This window comes from Marmota marmota, unplaced genomic scaffold (assembly GCF_001458135.2).
Source record: "Marmota marmota marmota unplaced genomic scaffold, marMar, whole genome shotgun sequence".
NCBI lineage: Eukaryota > Metazoa > Chordata > Mammalia > Rodentia > Sciuridae > Marmota > Marmota marmota.
Genome location: NW_025999869.1, coordinates 23,023,932 through 23,047,913, shown reverse-complemented (window position 1 = coordinate 23,047,913; position 23,982 = coordinate 23,023,932). Strand labels below are relative to the sequence as shown.

Genomic DNA, 23,982 nt, shown 5'->3' with positions numbered 1-23,982 from the left:
AGGGACAGAGCCAGATGTCTGATGGGGGATTCTGGGGTTCAGTGCTGAATCCAGCTCTCCTCAAGGATGTACAGATAGTACTGAAGTTTCTTCCGGAAGTCATCCAAGTTGCCCTTTCTGATAACAATGGGCTTTCTCTGTGAAGAAGCCAAGAAGATGGAATTAGAGGAGTCTGGGTTGTAAAGGGGATGGCAGGCTGAGTGTTGCCACCTGCAGGGGCATCTGGAGGGACAGCTTACCGTGGGTGTGGTCATGGGTGAGACTGTGGGCTCTTCGTTGGACAAGCATGTCTTAAGAAACTGTGGAAGAGACCAAAGCAGACAGTCAGAGACTCCCCCAGAAAAGGAGTAGACCCTGATATTCTCCTTCCCAGAGGTTGAGCAGGGTCAAGGCAGGGATCTCAAATACCTACTACAGGTTCACATACCTCTAGTTGGCTACTGATGTTCCCTTTGTTCGTCAAATTCTTAGCAGCTTCCAAGAATACATTCAGGTTTTGCATCCGAGAGGTATTCTAAGGGGACAAAGAATATATATAAGGGCTGGAGAGTTGGGACATGTCCTTCCCATGACCAGACTGCATAATCTTCTGAGCCTGCTGTCAGGGGTATTGTTGGATAACCTCCTCCTGGTTCCCTCCTTGCCCCAGGTGGGTCCCTGAGCTGCCCTCAAAAGCATGATCCTTGAAGCAAATGCATACCTCAGCAAGGCCTCCTTCCCCCAAGCACCAACCCCTGGCACCATATGAGCTACATAAAGAGCCTGGGTAGATTTTTCTACACTTGGGGATAAAACAACTCCCAACAGAAGCTTTAGAAAAAGCAGAGGGTTGGCCAGAGAAGTATTTGTGCCCAAGAACTCAGATATCAGGATTGATGCCTTAATCAAATTAAGGGTTTCTAGAAATCAGCAAGAAAATCACCAGGACAACAGCATGCAGATGGGTGAACTTTCCCAAAGAAGGGAAATGTAAATGGCCAGTAAACTTGGGAAAGACCTCAATTGCATGTTCAAACAAACAAAGGTGAGACATAACCATTGCAGCTGGCTGGAACTATGAAAAGTAGTTGTAAATGATAATCCCTGGGGCTGGTGAGAGTAGAAAACACAAACACTATTTTTTAAGGGAAAGGAAGGAAACAGGTGCATGACCAGGGGAAATTCTAGTCTGCCAACCTGGTGGCAGATACAGATACAGATAGTACTGAAGTACTAGTCTGCCAACCTGGTGGCTGCTCCACTGAAAACTGAGCTTAAGGCCCCTGGTGTTATTCAACTAGAGCTGCCTTTTCATTTCCTAATTTAAAAAAAAATCTTTCATTATTAAAGCCATGGCTGGGACCACATAGTAAACACCCGTTAAGGGCCATCCTCTGGTCTGGGAACATTAAACACATTGCATTATTTGATTCTTACAATCACCCCACCAAGATGGGTTCTATTCTACAGATTAAAAAAAAAAAAAAAACTGATGCTAAACCAGGTAGAGTGACTGCTGAGGTCACTGACGCAGAGGAGGGGTGGAAGATTGGGATCTGGTGTGCCCCAGTGCAGGGCTGAACTCTTACCCTCAAGAGCCATCGGTCTTCCTTGTTGGTGGAGTTCTGTAGGGACAGAAGGAGAGAGGGTCATGAGGCTTGTTGGCCTGAGCCACCCACCTGAGCCAAACTGCCCAGAACAACCTTATCCCAGCTACTCACCAAACGCAAAGGCCCAGAATTCTCTAGGTTCCTTCTAATTTCCTGGATCACTGTATTGCAGTCCTTGATCAAGGGCTGCCCGTTGTTAGCTCGGAGCCCAGAGCAGAACAAGAACAGGAGCAGGAGCAGGGTAGAGAGGCTGCTCGTGTTCGGGCTGGCAGGATGCATTCTGTCTTGTCCTGGTCCTGCGTGAGGTTCTCAGGAGTCCACAGAAGCCTCCTGTCTTATATGTGCAGCAGCAGCGTGCCCACAACCCCAGACCAGGGGTGTGCAGGGGGGCGGGCGTCGGAAGGATCTTTATCTGACATGGAACCTTCTTAGAAAACCACAGACTTATTCATCACTTTCTAGTATTCAGATCAGCAAAATGGGGAAACAGATTACATACAGGGTATCTCCTCCTCTTATTGGGGAGCTTAGAGATGGGCAGAATGGAGCCAGCTTAGAGGACCCTCTGACAGGTGGGAGCAGCCTGACCATGAGCTCACCAGGCCTCTTATCCAATAGGGCCTCATCCTGCCATCCCCTGAACAGGTCTGACCCTCACTGTCCACTCTGCCTTGCACTACATTACCCAGGTGCATGGCCAGGTGAAGGCCCACTGGAAACAAGAATTTGGGAATCTGTCACATGGTCAACTTGACACCCTCCCAATGCTGAGTTACTAGTGTTCAAGCCCTCAGTGATTTATCCTGTGGGCTCTGGGCAGCTTCTCTTTGACACTTGTTTTTCCTGGTGGGTGGCAGATGGAGCTAGGCATTAGGAGCCCATTTCATTTTCTTTTTGGTCTGAGAGCAGCACAGCCTGCCTCTGCCTGCATTGTGGAGGCTCAGCCCCTGATGGAGGCCTAGCTGCAGGCTCTGGGCTGTCCCTTTGGTAGCATGGAGAGCTGGATTCAGGGACCTGAAGACAGTAGTGGCCCTTGAGGAAACTGTCATGGGAAGTCGGGGAAGAGGGCTGGCCTGGGAAGTTCAGGAGGCAGAATTGGCAAGATTTGAGGTGTGAGGGCAAAAGAAGAGAGGAGAGGAAAACAACTCCCTGGTTTCAGACTGGGCCTAGTTGCATTGCGGGGCTCTGAATCCCTGTCTGTGCTGGAATATGGATTCGGTGGATAGAGAAGAAGGGGGATGAGGTGGGGGGAGTGTTGCAGAGTTTGGAGAGAACAGGGACAGACCATGGGGAAGTCCAGAGAACCTGAGAAGCCACAGCCAGAGAGAAAGAGAGGAAACCAGGAGGGTGATGGCCCAGGGGACAGTCCCTGAAAGAAGAGGTGGTCCCCTGCCCATGGGGCATAATGGGCAGAATATAGGCCTGGAATGTGGTTTTTGTGAAGGTCTAAGTGTGACAGGGTATGGGAAAGAGTTCTTTGAGATGACTGGGCTGTGGAGGGGCAAGCTGAGAGGCAGGAGAAACCAGGGTTTGGGTTGGGAGCGGCATGATGTGATTGGCATGGGGAAATCATGGAAAGGTCATGCTACGCAGGGGAATTTAGGTGCTTCCGAATACATGGAAAGAAGATGAAGAGGCTGTGACCCAAAGCAATGTCCTGCACCAAAAGGCATTCTGGCATCTGAACCCAGAGCATCTTACAAACCGAGGGGAAGTCTCAGAGCAATACACAGGAGCCTTAGGACCAATCTGGGTGCCCAGGGGACACATCCATGCAATGAACTTTTGTTAAGTACTTAATGTATGTAGGCACCCAGAGAAAAGCATATGTGGTCCCCTCCCATAAGAGCTCAGTCTTGAGGGAGAGGCTGATTTAAAGCCTACCTCAGTCCTGCAGCACCAACACCACTGCGGCACTCGCTAGAGGGGGTGACTCTGACCGTGCCCCAAATTTTCTGAATCAAAAATTTCATTTTGACGAAATCCTCAAATGATTCACATGACATCTGAGAAGCAACCTTACTTTAAATAGGGTCCCTTGTGCTCCCCCCAGGGAACAGGGCTTATTTCCTAAATGCTCCACTGTGGTTTGGTGTCCTCCCCACAGGGAATGGGTCTTATTTCCTGAATGCTCTACTGTGGCTTGGCGTTACTTTCTATAAAAGTTTTGAGGATCTGTTGACAATGTAATTTCTTTTCTCTCTCTCTCTCTCTCGTAGAGAAAAACTTCATTTTTTAAAATCTAAGTGGGATTATATATATATCCCACCAAATATATATATATATATATTTGGTACCAGGGATTGAACCCAGAGTCACTTTATCACTGAGCCACATTCAGCCCTTTTTATTTTTATATTTTGAGACAGGGTCCTGTGCAACTTAGTGAGAACTTGTCTCAAGTCTTTAAAAAAGGGCTGGGGTTTCATCCCCAGAATAATAATAATAATTATTATTATATATTATATTACATATTATTATAATATTACTCTGTTAATATATTTAATATATAATAATATAATTAGTATTAATACAATATTATATACTGTTATTATATTAATATAACATTAATATGTTAATAATTGATATATTTAATAATATAAGTAATATTTATATAATTACATATCATAATTGTTATAATATTGATAAACATTATTATAATAAAGTAAAAATAAATCAATAAAACTTCAGATTTCATGTTGTATCATAATAGCAAAAAATCCTAAGCAATAGTATTAGAAATGTTGGTGTTTCTCTCCTTCTCTCTCTATTGTTTTTTTGTTTGTTTGTTTCTTGGTGTTTTACAGTGCCAGGGATCAAACCCAGGATCTTGCACATGCTAGGCAAGTGCTCTACCACCAAGTATATCCCCAGCCCTGTCCCTTGTTTTTCAAATAATTACAAAGTTTATTAAAGGAGAAGGGGCTGAGGTTTCGTAGTGGGGACATTGGAAGACTCGTGGGGTTTCCATTTGGGTTGAGTGGGGTCGAGGGGTATGATGAGGTGTGGATCTGGGGAAGTTCAGTCTGGCTTGAGAAAGCTGGGAAGGGTCAGGACAGCAGGTCCTATGGATTGGAGGTGGCCGGAGTCCTAGGCTGATTCTGGTGTGAATGGAGAGAACTGGATGGAAGTCATGGCTTCCCAGCCAGCTTATTAAGCTTCTAAGTGCCAGGACTGACATTCTTTATGATTTCACTCATTTGTTTAATCCTCAAAATTGGCCTAAGAGGCTGGTTCTAAAATCATTTCTATTTTTCAAGTGGCAAAACCAGGGCTCAGAGAGGCTAAGTGTGTGGAGCTAGGAAGTGACATCACCAGGATTGAATGTCAACAGGTCTGATGCTCAAAAGCGCCGGAAAGGGATAGACTTAGGGGATGATGCACCCTGACAGGAGGGGATAGGAGGGTGAAGCCATATGGCCACTAGGATTATTGACAAAGAGGTCCCTGGGGCCTCTAGGGGAGTATTCAGTGTGTAGGGGGGACAGGAATCAGTGACATTGGGCTGAAGAGTGAGGGAGGATGAGAACGATGGTAGAATATTCTTTTTTTTTTTTTAACATTTAGTTTTTAGTTGTAGATTTACATAATACCTTTATTTTTTTTAATGTGGTGCTGAGAATCGAACCCAGTGCCTCATGCATGCTAGGCAACCACTCTACCTCTGAGCCACAACCCCAGCCCCAACCCCTGTAGAAAATTCTTCAAAGGGTTTTTCCCCCCCTGAAGGGAAAAGAGAGAAATCATGGATCTTTCCTGGTGGGGATGCCCAAATATGTCTGCTAGAGACCGGCTTGGGTGTGCAAGATGTCCAGATGGTGGCCCAGCACCAGCAAAGCCTGACAGGGACACAGGCGTGTGCAGGGAGGGTCTCCATTACTTATCCCCCTGAGGTTAGAGGACGATGGCTTCTGCATTACCTGTGAGATAAGAGGCAAGGGCAGCCCCGGAGGGTTTGGGAAGATGGGATCAAGGTCGGGTGGCTTTAGCTGATTGCCTGGGAGTGTCCTTGAGGAGCTAACCACCTGAGGTCAGAGGTCAAGAAGATTGAGAGAACCATGCTTCTGAAGGGCAAGAGAACAGAAGGCCCCTGAGGGGCGATGGGAGGAAGCCATGGGCTTGGAGGGAGCAGAGGGCAAGAGGAAGGGAAGCAGGAAGTTATATAGCCCAGCTTCCCTGCAGAAGCCTTTGATTTGTTTTTATTTTGTTGTTTTTTTCAGTACTAGGGATTGAATGTAGGAGCGCTCTGCCACTGAGCTACATCCTCAGATCTCATTATTTCTTATTTTGAGACAGGATCTTGCTAATTTGCCCAGCTGGCTTCGAACTTGTGTTTTTTTTCTACTTCAGTCTAGTTACAGGTGTGCATCACCAAGCCCATCCCAGGGAGAGGCCTTTTCAATGCAACATAACTCCCACTACTGGTCAAGGAAACAGGCAGGATTGGAGAGGTGTTCCGAACAAAAGTTACAATTAAGAAAGGGCTGCCCAGCTGCCAGCACTAAAGACAACTGGGTTCCTGCTACTCTGGTGACCTCCCATTAGAATGGGGCTGAGCCTGGGCTTCCTGGGAGTCTCTTTGAGGTTCACGAGGTTGTTTTTGTTTTGGTACTAGGGATTGAACCCAGGAGCACTTAACCACTGAGCCACATCCCCAACTCTTTTTATTTATATTTTTTTGAGACAGGGTTTTCTAAGTTTTTCAGGGCCTCACTAAATTGTGGAGGCTGTCGTTGAACTTGCAATTCTCCTGCCTCAGCCTCCTAAACCACTGGGATTACAGGCATACCCCACTGCACCTGGCTGGTTTGCCTTGATTCTACAGGAGCTACTTTGGATGAAATCACAGGAACCCACTACCCTTCCCTTCCACAGTCCTGCCCGAACCTCCAGGAAAGGTCTGGCCCCTTGTAAGATAGTAATTCCACCCGAGTGTTTGCGTCAGCCCTGCCCAGGGAACCACCTCTGCAGGCTGGCTGATTGCTATCAGAAAGCCAAATGAGCCACATGTGCCCATACCTGGGGCAACCATGAGGGAGGACCTACCAGCTCCTCCTGGTAGGACAGGATAGCCAGCCCAGAATGCTGCCTGGAGTCTGCAGGACAGAGGCCCTGGAGGTTTGGGGATCTCCAGGTCCTTGGCTGACAGATTTCTTTGGGCCTGGCTGGGCCCCTCCAGTGTCGGAAGTTCCAGACCTTGGAGTCGTATCCAACTAGAGGCCCATGCCTGCTCCTTCTCGTCACTCGCCCCCATAGGCCTAGTGGAATTTTCTGAGGTACCTGCTACTGGCAGGACTCAGGCCTCAGTCACTATAACAAGATCCCCTGCTACCCTTTCCATAATATCACATGTCAGATCGTGTCTGCCCATGACCTCAGTCATTCTTCCTCTGGTGGCTCTGATCACATCGCATGGTTTTGAAACTACAGAAAGCAGCTCAGGGCTTCTGGCTGACTTAGCAATGTCATCAGGTATCTCAAGCCCACCTGAGCAAAAAGCTCAGAAAAAGGCCTCCTGGGTGGGCTTAGATGGAGAGGCCTGACCTCCTACCCCATTAGGCTCCCCAGCCCTTCTCTGGGCTTTAACCTGTACACCCTCAGGTTTCCATCCCATGCTGCAGGGACAACTTCCAGGGAACCCACTCTGTGCCGAGTTCACCCCTCCCCAGGTGCAGTCTAAGAGAAGATAGAGGAGTTCACACTTTAGAATAATATACCTTGGAGGGAGCAGGGTAGGGACAGGATAACAGGGCTTAACCCCAGGCCAGTGGCGCTCTTGGGTTCTTCCTCTTCCCTTTTAGGAAAATGAAATCCAGGAAGAGTGGATGATCCTGATCGTGGGAGCTCAGCTCTGAGGAGCTCCATTCCTGCCAGTCACTTCCATTGTGTCCCAGATATGAAGTAACCTAACCCAGACTGGAGTATTAGAGAAAACAGGGAAAGGATCAACTCAGACCTAAAGGATAATCTGGAGCAGGGCAGGCCACAGAAGGGTGCTTCTAAGCAGAATTGGGTTTGGGGCTGCAGGTGCTATCTACTGTTCCAGTACCTAGAGTAGCCATTCCTACTGTTAGAAATATGCATATGGGCCTTCAATGCCTGTTATTCTCTTGTTGCTCACCTGGAATACAAAGATTTGAAAGATGCAGTCCTGTTGTGTTTATCATATTTATTTCAGACAAATCCAAGAGCCAGGGGAAGGACAGGCGCTCAGCTCTACATTCCCCATTCTCAAAGAACTTGCCACTCAAAGGATGAGGTGACCAAATGATGAGGCTTAAATGCCAAAAATCCAACATTCCAGGCTCTCAGGAAATGTTTTTCTATGTAAGTGAGCCACCTGGGTCACGGCTTATTAGCTGTGTGGATGATGTGGCCAGGCAAACTCTTGTCTGCCTCTCAGACAGAGAGGGAAGGGCTGGAGGCAGAGAGCCAAAGCTGTGCAGGGGATGGTAGGACCAGAACGCAGCTTGTCCCAAGCACAGACAGGCTCAGGTGAGTGAAGGGCCACCCCCTCCCCTGTACCCACTCTGCTTGGTGGACAGCCCATTCTTATCTTCCTTGCTGAGGTGAGAAGAAATTATTTGCAAACATCTTTTCAAGCTTTACTGATTTGAGTTCCAGAAAATGATGAATAAATTGATGTGTTATCAAGAAGATTCCATAGCAGAAAAGGGTATCAGTACATCTGGGGCTTTCCCCCACCATCATTCTTAACCCCCTCTGCTGCTCCTATAAGAAAGAATACAGATCCCCTAGGGTCAGGGAAGGCCATGACCTTCCAGCCGCATGGAGACCCTTCTGCCTCTCCCTCCTCCTCATCCTCCTTCCCCTCAGCCTCCAAATCCCCCTGCCTCAGGACTGTACCTCATGCTGTAAATCCATAGGCTACCTGAACAATGCCTCTGTGAGTAGCTGTTCCAGGCTGGGCATGGGACAGTAATGCCCAACTTAACCCCAGGCCAGCAGCACTCAGGCTTCTTGCTTTTCCCCTGAAGGAAAACAGAATCCCAAAGGAGTAGATAACCCTGATGGGGAGAGTTCTTCCCTGAGGGCCCACTGCCTCCCTGAAGGTCACTGTCATTGTGTCACTTGCTTGGGTTTAGGTGCATTTGAGTCAGGTACATGACACCCACACCCCGGGTAAGTTGCCAACAGGATGACCACTTTCCGAGACCAAGCATGGCATCTGCCAATCCCTTTCCACCTCCTCTACTCCTGAGCCAGTTTTCTGATGTCTTCAAAGAAAGGAAAGTGGTTGCAGGAACTAGAAAAAATGTTAATTTCTGGGGGAAGTTGAATATCTTCCTGATAACCTTGGATGATTTCCTGAAGTCCTTCTGAACTCCTGACCAGCCCTCTCAGGGCTTGGGCCAGGCTTTTGAAGTCCCAGTGCCATGCCCACTGGAACCCACTCTCCCTCCTCACTCTGTTTACAGACAGCAGCTGTTGAACCTCTGGCTTCAGAACTGAGTAGCTTAAGTTTAGTCTCAGGGTTAGCGATGATTTTATCTATCTGTGTAAGAGTTATTTATTTATTATTTGCCCTATTGTTAAGATATTTATTTTAGTAATGAATCTCTCATAGGCGCATCTGAACTCTTAGGGGTTTATGAGGTCATTCTGTTTGCGTCTCAGTTTGAAAAAGAGAAAGATATGCATATTTCTCCTCTGGGAAAGTTATACACCTTGTAAAGAGTCCCGAAGTCCCCGGCCATTGCATTTCCAGATGGTATCTCTGTTTGATTTGGATTTGGGTCATAAATTCCATGTTCTACAGTTAATTTCTTTCATGCTATGGTTTTGATTCCTCCCTGGTCTCTGCCTTTTGGCATTTCCTGGTATTTCCCTGTCCTATCCCCTGAGTGGGCTCACCTAGACCCTGATCCTCGTTGTCACCACCCTCAGCCCCATGCCCCCAGTGGTCCCTCTCCCCACTGCCCACAGCAGCCTCCTGGAGCTTCTCTGCTCCACACTCTTCTCATTGTTACTGTGGATACCTCCAGAGTGGCCCAGGCCTGAATTCCCACCACAGGTCCCAGACCCTGACGCTCAAAGCTGTCCAAGTGGCCTTCTTAGATACCTCACTGCTATTGCCCCTCCAGTGACTTCTGGTTGGTCCACTTGGACCAGGCCCCAGAAGGATCACCACCCAGTTTTCTTCCAAAGCAAATCCCCACTGAGGCTTCATTCCCTTCTAGGGAATGATGGGTCCTTTTTATTTTGGGATCCTGGCTCCCCAAACTCCTTCACCAATATTGAAGATTTCGATTCTCTCTCATCACCATACTCTGGGGCCACACATCCAACTCCTGGGAGGCCATACCACATGACCTGAATTGTGCTCCCAATTTTTAATGTTCAAAAACCTCTCATTATATTCCATATAAAGTGACTTCAATGGATTAGATCACTTCTTGAAGTCTTCCTGAACTTCTGATAAAGTCTCCCAGGCCTTTGAATTCCCAGAGCCAAGAACAACTTCAATGTGACCTTCATCCTAGTTGGCTGTCAACTGGAGCCACCTGCTTGTTCTAAACTATCCCCTTGTTCTAAACTATCCCCTTAGATGGCATTTTAATAGGACGCTGAGTAGGACCTGACCTATTGCCCCGGTCTAAAAAAAAAAGCAGCATCCAATCCTGGGCGACATAGCCAGGAAGACAGTAAAACAGACGGCTCTAAAATATTCCACCCTTTCACACTTTTTTGGTGGAGAAAGGACAAATGGTTTCCCTTGGCTTTAGCAGCCACCTAGACATCAGAAAGACTTGAACTGCTAATGAGGAAGGCTGCCTGCCAGGTGAGGGGACTCACCAGAAACAGGTGTAGATGACCACAGGGACAGCAGCATGATGGCTCAGAAGAGGTTGTGCAAGGGGTGTCTCTGGATGAGGAACTGTGAAGTAGGTTGTTCCCTCACTGTTCTTATTGGAAATCCTGAAGGGGGTATATACATGCCCCTTGGGACCTGCCTGCTGTGGAGAACCTATCAGTGGGACATGCCTGTCCCCCAGAGCAACAACAGATGAGAGGATGGCAATGATGCCTGCCATATAAGAGACTTGGGTCTCTTTCATCCCTATCCTCACCCCAATTACCAGGGAGAAAGAGGAGAGCAGAGAAAGTGCAGCCCATACTCTCTTCCACCCCCATCATCTCAGCTCTCCATAGCAGAGCTGATCTGTCCCAGAGAGGGGAGTTGAGCGCCACACTGGAAAAGAGACTGGGGCTCTAAGATGTGCCAGATCTTCTCTTATACTGCAAGTGACTCCAGGTTGGGAACCTGCCCAAGAAGTTGGCCAAGGTCAGGAATGAGTACCAGGAAGTGTTAATGGTTTGGATCTTAAACATCCCCCAGAGCCTCCCAGGCAGAAGGCTTGGTCCCTAGCCAGAGGCATTGTTGGGAGATGGTGGAATCCTTGGGAGGTGGGGCCTCATAAGGAAGCCACGTCATAGGAAGTGTGCACTTGAAGGGGAAATTGGGACCCTGGGTGGTTCCTTGCTCTCTTCTACTTCCCAGCCTCCAGAAGGTGAGTATCTCTGCTCCTCCACGTGCTCCCTGCCATGATGTTTGCCTTGCCGTAGGCCTAGAACAATGGGACCAAGTGACCATGGATTTAAACCGTAAGCCAAAATATATCTTTCCTTCTTTTAAGTTGATTTTCTTAAGTGTTTTGTGACAGAAAGCAAACACAGGCAGGGACACAGATGCCGTGATGGGGGAGGGGATAAAGACAAAGGCAGTGTATTTTGTGTCCTACCTGGTCCCAGGTGTGCCACAGCCCTGTGCAGGTGTACAGTAACCCAAGGTCCTGGGTGCCACACCTGACAAAGTTGTCTTCACTCAACAGCCAGTTACTGCCATGCATTTACCTCCCAATTCACATACCCTGACTAATCCATTTTGTAGGAGACCTGTCAGGTGTGGATAAATTCCATTCCTGCTGAAGCAGAAGACCCCTGAGACAGAGAGGAGTGTGTAAACAAATTTTCACCTCTCTCTGTCTTTGCCCAGGGCACTTGTTTTGGGAGCCCTGTAATTCCTAGACTGTCACCCTCCCCGCTAGACTTCTCCGAAACTGCCATCTTAGAGAAAGCCCTCCTCCCAGACCTGCTCCTTCATCAGGAGCCACCTCAAGAAGATGCCAGGGGTTTCTGCCTCTGCAGAGCCTGTAGGTACTTCCTCAGATCCCCAGGGAGGGCTCAGATTTATCTCAGGCCTGGAGATCTGGCTCAGACTTTGTGGGTGGCAGGAGTGGAACCCATCCCTTGCCCCTTGGTTTCCAGTCCATAAGGCAGGTCACTACAATTTGCTACAGCCAGGGAAGTGGGAAGAGCAGGCTGGAGCATAAATGCTAAGAGCTCTGAGTAGCAGTCAGAGAAAGGGGAGGCCACAGAGCCTTGGATCATGGAGGCACTACTGTCTGGTCCCAGTAGGCAGCAGGGCTTGGGTTATGTGTATTTGGGCATGAAAAATTGAGTGGCCCAACATCTGGGGAATACAGCACTCCAGGGTGCTGGCCTGACTGCACAGGATGGGTATCACCATGCCTCCTTCTGAGAGTTCTGTTTTCTATAGTTGCTGTACTTTATGACAGTGTTCACCTCTGGAGTAATGCCCTGGGGCCCCCACTCCTAATCTGGGACCAGATGACAGTGACTCTGTTTCAGAAGTGCTCCAGGACCGGCTCTCTCAATCCCAGCTGGGAGCGCTCAGGAGAACACTGCCTATATAATCAGTATGTGATGTTTCCCAGAAAGGCCTTGACTTTTGGAAGTGAGGGTAGAAAGCCAGGCCTTGAATCACAAGCCGAGCACAGGGGTACCTCAGCCAGGGATAAAAGTATCTTTCTATAATTAATCAACTGAGAACAGCATCTTTTTAAATATATATACATATTTTCAGTTGTAGTTGGACACAATACATTTATTGTATTTATTTATTTATTTTTTTTAGAGAGAGAGAGAGAGAGAGAGAGATTTTTTTAATATTTATTTTTTAGTTTTCGGCGGACACAACATCCTTGTTTGTATGTGGTGCTGAGGATCGAACCCGGGCCGCACGCATGCCAGGCAAGCGTGCTACCGCTTGAGCCACATCCCCAGCCCTATTGATTTATTTTTATGTGGTGCTGATTGAACCCAGTGCCTCAACGTGCTAGGCGAGCACTCTACCACTGAGCCACAACCCCAGCCTGGAGAACAGCACCTTTTTCTTGCTCACATGGAACTTTTATACGCTGTCTTTGTTTATTTACATGGCTCTATTTTCTGTCTGATTATGGAAATTAACTCTGCTCAGTGTGTGCTTCCCCTGTAGGTACCCAGAGGCACAGAAGAGAGACATCCTTTTCAATTTTTTTTTTTTTTAATTATTGGGGATTGAACCCAGGGTTGCTTCACCACTGAGCTACATTCCTAGCCTTTTATTTTTATTTTTTATTTATTTATTTATTTATTTATTCTTAAGGAATTGAACCCAGGGGCACTTAATCACTGAACCACATTCCCAGCCCTATATTTTGTATTTTGAGACAGGTCTTGCCAGGTTGCTGAGGCTGGCTTTGAATTTGAGATTCTCCTGTCTCAGTCTCCTGAGTTGCTGGGATTACAGGCATGGCCTGTAAAATTTTCAAAATTTTAATTTATAAATAATAATTGTACATATTTATGGGGTACCATGTCATATTTCAATACATGTGAACAATTTGTAATGATCAAATCAAGGTAATTGGTGTATCTATTACCTTGAACATTTATCACTTCTTTGTGTTGGGAACATTTAAAATCCTCTGTATTAACTAAAAAGTATACCATTAATTGTTGTCCACCATAGTTTTCCTAATGTGCTGCAGAACATTAGAAGTTATCCTTTCTATCAACAAAGACATCTCTGCTGCAGGCCCTGGGATGACCCAGAGATGTGGGAGGGAACACCTCCACAAACATTAAAGACTGGAGGTGTGTGGTGGCGGGGGATCATGTTCCCAGTACAAAGGACCATTCTGAGCATTTTTCAAACATTTCCTTATGCACTGGGTCTCAGGGATTTTTAATGGACTTTTTCAACTCTTAAAACTTCCAGACTTAACTACCAAGTCACAATTTTTATCACTCCACTGAATGTGCCCATTATTCCACTGATGCCTGGGTGAGGTTTTAGCTCCAGTTAAGAGCCCCCAGCCTGGAATGACCACACTTTTTTTCTGCCCAGATGCCAATGTCAACAGAGCCATGAGGTCACTAATAGCAAGTGAGAAGTGAATCCAGAGTCCAGGTCTCTCTGGTCTTGGTCATTGTATCTGTCTTGGCTTCTCCAATGTTTGTCTTCCTTTACTGAAGTCATCTTACTATCTCACCTCAAAACATCTAAACTATATTTAGACACCAGTGTTCATAGCTACTGCCTTAGTCTGTTTGAGCTGTAATAACAAAATACCATAGACTGGATGGCTAATAAAGATCGTTTATTTCTCCCAGAGGCTGGGAAGTTCAAAATCAAGGCCCCAGTAGATTTGCAGTCCGGCGAGGGTCACTTCCTGCTTCATAGATAGCCATCTTTTCTCTACAACAATGGAGTTCCTTGGGCACAATCTCATTCACGAGGAGGACTCTGCTTTTATAACCTAATAACTCTCAAGAGCCCCACCTCCAAATACCATAACGTTGGGAATTAGATTTTAATACATGATTTTTGGGTGACACAAACATTCAGGCTGTAGCAGCAGAGAAGCATTATTTACAATAGTCAAAAGTGGAGGCAACCCACATTTTCATCAGCAGATGAACAGATGGACAAGATGCAGTATATGTTGCAATGGGATATTTTTCAGCCTTCAAGGAAGGAAATTCTGACACTTGATACAATGTGGATGTACCTTGAAGACTTTGGGCTAAGTGAAATAAACCAACAGAAAGGACAAATATTATATGCTTCCTTCTCTATAAAATACCTAGAATGATCAAATTCACAGAGATAGAAAACAGAAGAGTAGTCACCAGGTGCTGGGGGGAGGGGAAAATGGGAACTAAAGGTTTAATGGGTACAGAGTTTTAGATTGGGAAGATGAAAAAGTTCTGGAGATGATGATAAGCAATTGCACTGCAGTGTGAAGGTACTTATGACATTCAGCTATACATGTAAAAATGGTTACAATGATGAATTTTGGGTGTATTTGACTTCTCATATTCTCTCTCTCTCTCTCTCTCTCCTGTTTTCTCAATAGAATCTGAGATGATTAGGTTTCCCATCAACCAAATCTCTCAGCGTACAAGATAGGGCCCTGCAATGGCCAATCCCAAGGTTGTCTTTATCCTAAACCCTGGTCCTTCCTCAGACTGTGAGCCCCTGGCCTCTTGTCATTCTGACGAATTGCTCTTCATTTTGAGATTCAGTTCATGGTCTGAGTGTCCCCCCAGCGTCTCTACCCAGCCGGGAGGCAGTGCCTGCCCTCCTTGTGTCCTCACTGCACTCCCAGTCCTCTCAGTTGACAAGAGCATGTGTTCCAAGCCAGGAGGTTTCTGTGATGAGGTCATGTCAGAGTTCTGTTAGCCCTTGGAGGTCTGGATGAGGGGTTGGGGATGCAGTGTGGGAGCCCCACACCATTAGGATTTAGGCACCAGGTAAGTACCAGGCTAAGATGGCTCTAAGGCTGGAAAACCACAGCTCGTAGGAGGAGCTGGAGCAGCCCCAACCTTGGCGTGAAATTTGTGTTCTATGCACTTGGCATTTAGGAATGTCACTGAAGTAGATGTATACACAAGTTAGAAAATGATTATAAGGCAATCACTCATTTAACCAACACTCAAGTAAAAAAAAAAAAAATAGAATTTTCCAAAGATCCAGAATGCTCCTCACACTTTCCCTGTTATCATGAATCTTTCCTATTTAGAGGTGACCTATTAACCTGTCTTTTATGATGATTACTTCTTTGGTTTTCTTTGTAGCTTTATTACCACCTGTGCATTCCAAAATAGTCTGGATTTGCCTGTTTTTAAGCTTTGAATAGATGGTTGTTTCCAATTTCTATTGCAAGAGAATCTGTTATTAACATTCTAGTATACATGTATATGAACATACTTACATATACTGCCCCACCATCAAAGGGTTTAAATATTTTTTTTAATATTTTTTAAAGAGAGAGACAGAGAGAGAGAGAGAGAGAGAGTGTGTTTTAATATTTATTTTTTAGTTATCAGCGAACATTACATCTTTGTTTGTATGTGGTGCTGAGGATCGAACCCGGGCCGCACGCATGCCAGGCGAGCGTGCTACTGCTTGAGCCACATCCCCAGTCCCCCGAAGGGTTTAAATCTTAATCCATAGAAATTATTGATTTGTTATCTTACATTAAAAAAAAGATTTGCAGGGGCTGGGGTTGTAGCTCAGTGGTAGAGCACTTGTCTTACATGTGTGAGGCACTGGGTTCAATCACATAGAAGTAAATAAATAAAACAAAAGTATTGTGTCCATGTCCAACTAAAAAACATTTTTAAAAAAAGAGAGAGACTTGAAGATTTGATTAAGTTAGGTTTTGAGATGGATAGTCCAGAATAATCTAGGTGGGCCCAGTGGAATCATGTGTCCTTACAAAAGGGAATTAGTAAGGTCAGATCCAGAGAAGACATGACCACAAAAGCAGAGGTTGGGAAAAGGGAGGAAGGGAAAGAAAGAATTGGAAATGATATAGGGCTATAGGCCAAGGAATGCAGGAGGCTTCTAGAACTGGAAAATTTAAAGAAATAGATTCTTCCAAAAGGAATGCTGTCCTACCAATATCTTGATTACTGGCTAATGTTAATCAATGTCACAAACTCCTAGCAGCAGTATTTGAGAACTCCTCTACTCCGCATCCTTGTCAACATGTGAAATTGTCTGAGATTGTAAAATTGCTTTTAGACCAATTTGATGGCACAAATGATGTCTCGCTGCCATTTAAATTTGATTCATCCCGACTGCCATGAGGCTGAGAATCTTTTGTGCATTTATAAACTACTTGGATGCTCTTCCATTGTTTTCAATCTTTTGCCTAGTCTCTTGTGAAATAGTCTGCAATTTTCTTACTTGTCGGAGTTGTATTGCTATATTCTGGATATATATTTTCCCACTTTGTTTTCTTATCTTTATACTTTATGGTATTTTGGCGGGGTACCAGGGATTGAACTCAGAGGTGCTTTATCACTGAGCCATATCCCCAGCCCCTCTCACTCAGGGTCTCACTCAGCTGCTGAGGTCCTCACTAAGTTGCTTAGGCTGGTTTTGAACTTGAAATCCTCCTGCCCCAGCCTCTCAAGCTGCTGGGATTACAGGTGTGCACCACCACACCTGGCTCGAGTATTTATTACTTAGGGATAGTGCTTTTGTATCTTGTTTAGGAATTTCTTTTCTACCTCAAGACTGGGAGATTTTCTATACTATCTAAAAGCTATTTTAATTGATCTGGGATTGTATGCTGTAGGCTCTAATTTAATTGTTTCCATGTTAATACTCATTTGTTCCAGCATCATTATTTGAAGAGGCAGCCCTTTCCTTGTTGATTTGCATTGCTGCCTCTATCACATTTCAAGAGTTCGTGTATGTGTGGGCGTGAGTCTTTAATGTGCTCTATTCTGTTCCATTGCTCTGTTCTCTCTCCTTGAACTAATACCACATCATCTTAAATATTATAGTTCTCCCATCATGTATTTTTTCCTCAAGAGTGACTTGTCTATTCTTTTTTTTTTTTTTGGTACCAGGGACTGAACCCAAATGTGCTTAGCCACTGAGCCACATCCCCATCCCTTTTTATTTATTTTTATTTTTAAAAGTATTTTTATTAGTTATTGATGGACCTTTATTTATACGTGGTGCTGAGAATCGAACCCAGTGTCTCACACATGCTAGGCAAGTGCTCTACTACTGAGCCACAACCCCAGCCCCCCTTTTTATTTTTTTATATTGAGACAGAGTCTCACTAGGTTGTTTTACAACCTCACACAGTTGCTAAGGCTGGCTTTGAACCTGTTATCCTCTGGCCTTAGCCTCCCGAATCACTGGGATTACAGATGTGTGCCAACATGCCCAGGTTGGCTATTCTTTTCCATGTCAATTTTAAATCAGCTTGTAAATCTTTTGCTCAACTCCCAGAAGTCTAGGATTTGGGGACTGCAATGATTCTATAAATCAATTTTTAATGTTTTTTAAAATATTAATACTTATAATCCATAATAAACATTTTTATCACCTCTTTAATATCAATAAAGTTTAAATGTTTCTCAGTAGAGAACTTCTTTTGTTAGATTTAGATCTTGATTTTTTGGAATATTAAAAATTATATCTTGGTTGGGGCTGTAGCTCAGTGGTAGAGCACTCACCTGGCATTATGAGCCACTGGGGTTGATTCTCAGTACCACATAAAAACAAAATAAAGTCATTGTATCCACCTACAACTAAAAATATATATATTTTAAAAATTATATCTCTGAAGAATGTGATGTGAGCATCTTTTCCTGGTATAGATAAATGCAACTGATTTTTATAGATTGGTTTCATATCCAGAAAACTTGCTAAACTCTTATCAATGCTAAAAACCTTATCTATAAATTCTTTTGGATTTTCTCCATATACATCATATGCAAAAAATGACAATTTGCCTGTACTTTTCTCATTTTTATGCCTTTCATTTCTTTTTCTTTCCTCATTACACAGAATAGGGTATCCTGTACCATAATGAATAAAGCAGCAAGGCCAGCCATCCTTGTCTTGTGACAGATCTCAGAGGAAAAGTGTTTGTCATTTTACCATTAAGAATGATGTTTCCTCTCAGTATATTACATGTGTTTTATCAGATTAAGGAAGTTCCCTTCAATTCCTAGGTTTGCTAAGAGTTGTTATCATGAATGGATATTGATTTTATCAAACATTTTTCCCCACATTTAGTGAGATGAACTCATATTTTCTTCTTCAATCTTTTCATATGGCCAATCACATACATTTATTTTCTAATGTTAAAATAATCTGTATTCCAGATAAACCCAACATGGTTATTGTGTATTATTACCATTTATGGTGTGTGCACGCATGTTTTTTTCTTTTTTTGCAGTTCTGGGGATTGAACCCAGGGCCTCATGTGCTTAGGAAGTGCTATACCAGTTCACCATTTTTATATCCTCTATCCCCAATCCACCATTTTTATGTATTACTATTTTATTTATTTATTTATTTTTGGTACTGTGGATTGAAACCTGAGGGTGCTTAACCACTGAGCCATATCCCCAGTCCTGCCTTTTCTTTTTTTCTTTGTTTTGAGACAGAGTCACATAGGTTGCTGAGGCTGGCCTCAAACTTGCAGTCCTCCTGCCTCATCCTCCCATGTCCCTGAGATTACAGGCATGTGCCACAACCAACGGGCATGTATTGCTAGTTTGTGTATCCTAGTTTTTTTTTTAATATTTATTTTTTAGTTATAGGTGGACACAATATCTTTATTTTATTTTTATGTGGTGCTGAGGATCACACATGGTAGGCGAGCGCTCTACCTCTGAACCACAACCCTAGCCCCTCCTAGTTTGTTTTAAAAGAATTTCTTTGCCATATGTCCATGAGGGAACCATATGTCCTAGTTTGCCTGGGACAATCCCAGCTGACACTTATTATCCTGACTTTGTCATTAGTAGCTCTTCCTTTCTCTCTTAAAAGCATATGGTTTGGATGATGAAGTGTATGGTCACTCTAGTGAGAATGGTCTGTGACACAGCCTTCTCATATTTGTCCAGTTTTTGTATCACAGCCATGTTTCCTCATCCAGGAGAGTTGAAGTAAGATTGGAACTATGACCTTCCTTGAGTGTTTTATAGAATTCACTGCTGCAGCCATTTGGTTGTCAGAGTTTTCCTACTGACTTCTGTTATTTTGGAAGTTGTAGGGTTTATTCATTTTTAAAAAATTTCTCCTTGAGCCAATTTATGGCTATATTTTGGGGCTGGGGATGTGGCTCAAGCGGTAGCGCGCTTGCCTGGCATGCGTGCGGCCCGGGTTCGATCCTCAGCACCACATACAAACAAAGATGTTGTGTCCGCCAAAAACTAAAAAAAAATAAATATTAAAAAATTCTCTCTCTCTTTCCTCTCTATCTTAAAAAAAATTCTCCTTGAGCCAATTTATGGTTATATTTTATACAATTTTATCAGGTTTATTTGTAGATTTTGTTAGCCTGTGGCTTTTCAAAATATGAGCTGCTTTTGAACGCTTGCAGCTTCAATCATCCTAATATTGGTTTGGTTATTTGATCTTATATTTTGCTAGAGGTTCGTTAATTGTTTTGGTTTTTCCAAAACCAATCAATTCGAATTTTTTTTGTAGTCCTCTCGGTTTGTCCATTTTCTCTTTCATTACTTTTTCCTCTTTATTATTATCTTTCATATATTATCTTTGGGTTTACTTTGCTGTTCTTTGTCAAATTTCTTTTCTTCTTTTCCTTCTCTTTCTCCTTCTTCTTCTTCTTCAACAGAGATTGAACCCAGCTTAACCACTGACACACATTCCCAGTTCTTTTTATATTTTATTTTGAGACAAGGTCCCACTAAGTTACTAGTGGTCTTGTTGAATTGCTGAAGCTGGCTTTGAACTTGTGATCCCCCTGTCTCAGCCTCCCAAGTTGCTGGAATTAGAGGCCTATGCCACCATGCCTGGCTACTTTTTATTTTTTGAAACAGGGTCTCCCTAAGTTTTAATGGTGGCCTTGAAATTGTGATCCTTCTGCCTCAGCCTGCTGCCATCATGCCCAGCAACATAGGTAGTTTTTTCCCCCTCAGTACTGGGGATTGAACCCAGGGCCTTGTGCATGCCAGGCAAGCACTTTACCACTGAGCCATGTCCCCAGCCTAACATAGGTTATTTTTGAAGTGTGTTTCTTAATGACTAAGTATTTAGAGATTCATAGTTTGTCTGTTTTGCTACTAATTACTATGTAATTGCATTATGGTCAGAGAATATGTGCCATATTAGTTTTATTCAATAGAAATATAATTCAAGACACATAATTTTAAATTTTCTAGTAGCCATATTGAAAAAAAATAAAGAGCAATGGACATTAATTTTTATAATGAATTTTATTAACATTAACATATCATTTCAGGGCTGGGGATGTGGCTCAAGCTGTAGCGCGCTTGCCTGGCATGCGTGCGGCCCGGGTTCGATCCTCAGCACCACATACAAACAAAGATGTTGTGTCTGCTGAAAAAACTAAAAAATAGATATTAAAAATTCTCTCTCTCTCTTTAAAAAAATATCATTTTAACATACAATTAATATAACAAATTGTTAATGACATGTATATTTTTGAGGACAGAATATTCAGAGTACAGAGTGTATTGTCCATGTACAACACATCTTAATTAGGACAAGTCACATTTAAAGTGTTCAGCATGTACCCAGTGGTTATCATGCTACTATAGATAATGTCATCCTTTGAAATTTAAAAATTTACTTTTTTACTTTTTGGTGATGGGTGTTCAACCCAGGGACACTCTACCATTGAACTACATCCTCAGTCCTTTTTATTGAGTCTCCCTAAATTTCTGAGGCTGGCCTTGAACTCCTGATCCTCCTGCCTCAGCCTATTGAGTCATTGGGATTATAAATGTGTGCACCATGGTGCCCAGCTGAAATTTATCAAGTCATTTTATTATTGAATGTATATCAATTTTTTTACGAATCTTTATGTACATTTTAAAATAATTTGTATTTATTAGTCAGGATGTAGCATTTTGTACATGTTCCTTTGGTCAGTTTTCTCACTGTATTGTTCAAATATTTGTATCCTTATAAGGTTTTGGTGTTTATTCTGTCAGAAAGTAAAGTGTGAAAAATATTCCACTATGCTCATGGATTTGTCTTATTATACTTGTAGTTCTGTCAGTTTGGTATATTTTGAGGTTATGCATGTAAATCTTAAATTACTGTATCTTCTTGAGTTAAAGGATTCTTTGTTATTAAGTGACCTTGTTTCTAGAAAGCTTAACTCTACTTTTTCTTGTATTTTATGGATTTCTCACTTTCTTTTAGTTATTGCTTGCATGGTATATTTCTTTAGTCTTTTTTTTAACATTTTCTTTTAGTTATAGATGGACACAATACCTTTATTTTATTTGTTTATTATTTTATGTGGTGCCAGGGATCGAACCCAGTGCCTCATGCATGCTAGGCAAGTGCTCTACCTCTGAGCCACAATCCCAGCCCTTTCTCTAGGCTTTTACTTTCAACTTCTCTCATATTTTAGGCAAGTTTCTTATTAACAATGTATTTATGAATTTTGCTTTTTAATCCAAACTTTATCATTTTCCAGAAACTTGTTGTTTCTGTTTTGCTTTTATAATTTAGTGTCATTAGTGTAATTTTTCTGTGAAATTTATCACCCAGAAAGGTCATTTCCATTAGTCCTACCTTTTCTGGGTTTTTTTCCTTTTATTCTTTTGGATTCATTATTTTTCTTATCATTCTTTGTTTTCCTCTTCTACTAGTTTAGAAGTTATATGCTCTGTTCCTATTCTTTGAGTGGTTAACTCAGAAATGATAACATCCCAAATTTACCAAAGTTTTAGGTTAATCATTACTTTCCTTTTGGGAAATACAAGGAGTTTGAAACTCTCCAATTTCATTTACCTACTTCTTGACTACATAGTCTGATTTTTATCTATTATTCCTCCACCAGAGAGGATTGTTTTATAGATCTGTTTGTATAGCTCTACCTGCCTGTGTTTTACTTTCTTGCTTCTCCTTTATCCACTTTCCATTTGGGACCCCTTTCCTAATGTCTTGAATTTATCTTTTAGAATATCCTTTAGTGAGAATCAGATGGTTACCAAACAACAACAATAACCAAAAAACAAAAAAAAAACCTTCAAATTTTGTTTCTGAAAATGTAATGTTTTTTAGTTGCTTCTAGGTTGGTAGTTATTTCCTTTAGCATCTTTAATAAATGATTCCCCTGTCTCCTAGTTTTATTAAAGCCATTGAGAAATCAGTTGCAAATCAATTTCTTACTTCTTTGAAATCAGTGTCTTTGTTCTCTTGCTACTATTTAAGATTTTATATTTGTTTTTGATGGTCCATAGTAAAATTATCATGTGTCTTGGTATAAATTTTATTTATTATTGAGATTCATCAAGTTTCTTAAATGTGGCCATCGATATCTTTCATCAGTTTGGGGGAGGGAATCTATTTTGTCTCTCAATATTATCTCTGTTCCACTCTTTCTCCTCCATCTGGAGTTCTGATAAAATATATATTAATTCTTTTTATTTGGTCCTTCATGTATCCTAATTTCCTTATCATATTTCTTTTCCCCCCCTCCGTGCTATTATTGGAATAATATCTTCTGACCTGACTTTCAGTTTTGTTTTCTTTTTTAACTAAATAACCTTGCCCATTTTATTTCTGGAAATGAATCTGTAAATTTCTTTTTATGACTAAACTTACTCTCTATTGTAAGCCTCTGTGACACTTGATGAATTCATCTGGGGTTTCCCCCATTTCCTGGGTTGCGTCTACCTTCTGTGGTCTTCTGTAGGCACCTGGGAAGTGAAAGGCAGGGATGGCAACAAACTATGTCATCATGGATCCTCACCTGCCTTCACACATCAGCCTTCATAGGTCATTGCAAAATCTTCTCTCATTCCTGACCCCCTGCATCTTCCATCTGACCCTCTTTCGCATCACAGACACCCCTCCACTGGAGCAGAGGACAGATGGCTCCATTACTGGAGGCCAACAGGAAACTCTGAGGGTCTCTGGCCATCAGCCCACTCTGGGATTCACTAATCTCTAGCTCCACCAAACAAGGATATACCCTGCTCTGAGATCCCATTAATCCTTCCGGCCAAGGAAAAGACAGAATGTTGGCTTCCCTTTGCCCAGGTACCTTCACTGTCCCTTGGCTACTTCCACCCCAAATATTCCCTTTCACCCAGTCCATGGAGCTGGGCAGGTAGCCTAGCCCTGAAGTGTCTTGCATTCATTCCTTGTGTCCTGAATCCCTGAATCCCTTAAGAGGCTTTTGAAATTGAGGAGTTTTTGTCTGTTTCTGAGGTAACTTCCCTCTCTGGAAGTCTTGGATGCTTCGCATTCCAACCCTGGAAATTGGGGAAATCTTGCAGATAACAAATGTACTGGGAAAACACACTGGGGTTAATATTCCCCAACATTCTCCTTTTATATAAACTGCCACCATGACTTCTTTTCCTTCTTCTTGGGAAGCAAGGAAAGTGATGAGGTTCATAACCTGTGACCACAAGAGACAAGGAGAGGGACTAGGGTCTGGGTAGCAGTTCTTTTCTCCCACCCTTGTCTTTCCTTTTCCTCTTCTCTAGGGTGGGCTATTAGTCCACTCCTCAAGGAGGCTGCCTTCAAGGG

The 23,982-nt window shown here is 43.3% G+C and overlaps 1 protein-coding gene across 1 annotated transcript; it reads right to left on the bottom strand.

Annotated features, from left to right (window-relative positions):
- Positions 1 to 38: 38 nt before the first annotated feature.
- Il3 (interleukin 3) lies at positions 39 to 1,868 on the bottom strand. The gene is made up of 5 exons (XM_015492581.1): positions 1,701 to 1,868; positions 1,569 to 1,604; positions 428 to 514; positions 240 to 299; positions 39 to 137 (listed from the first exon to the last, which is right to left on the bottom strand). Exons 1-5 carry the CDS (start codon positions 1,866 to 1,868, stop codon positions 39 to 41), a joined length of 450 nt encoding a protein of 149 aa, XP_015348067.1.
- Between the last annotated feature and the right edge of the window lie 22,114 nt (positions 1,869 to 23,982).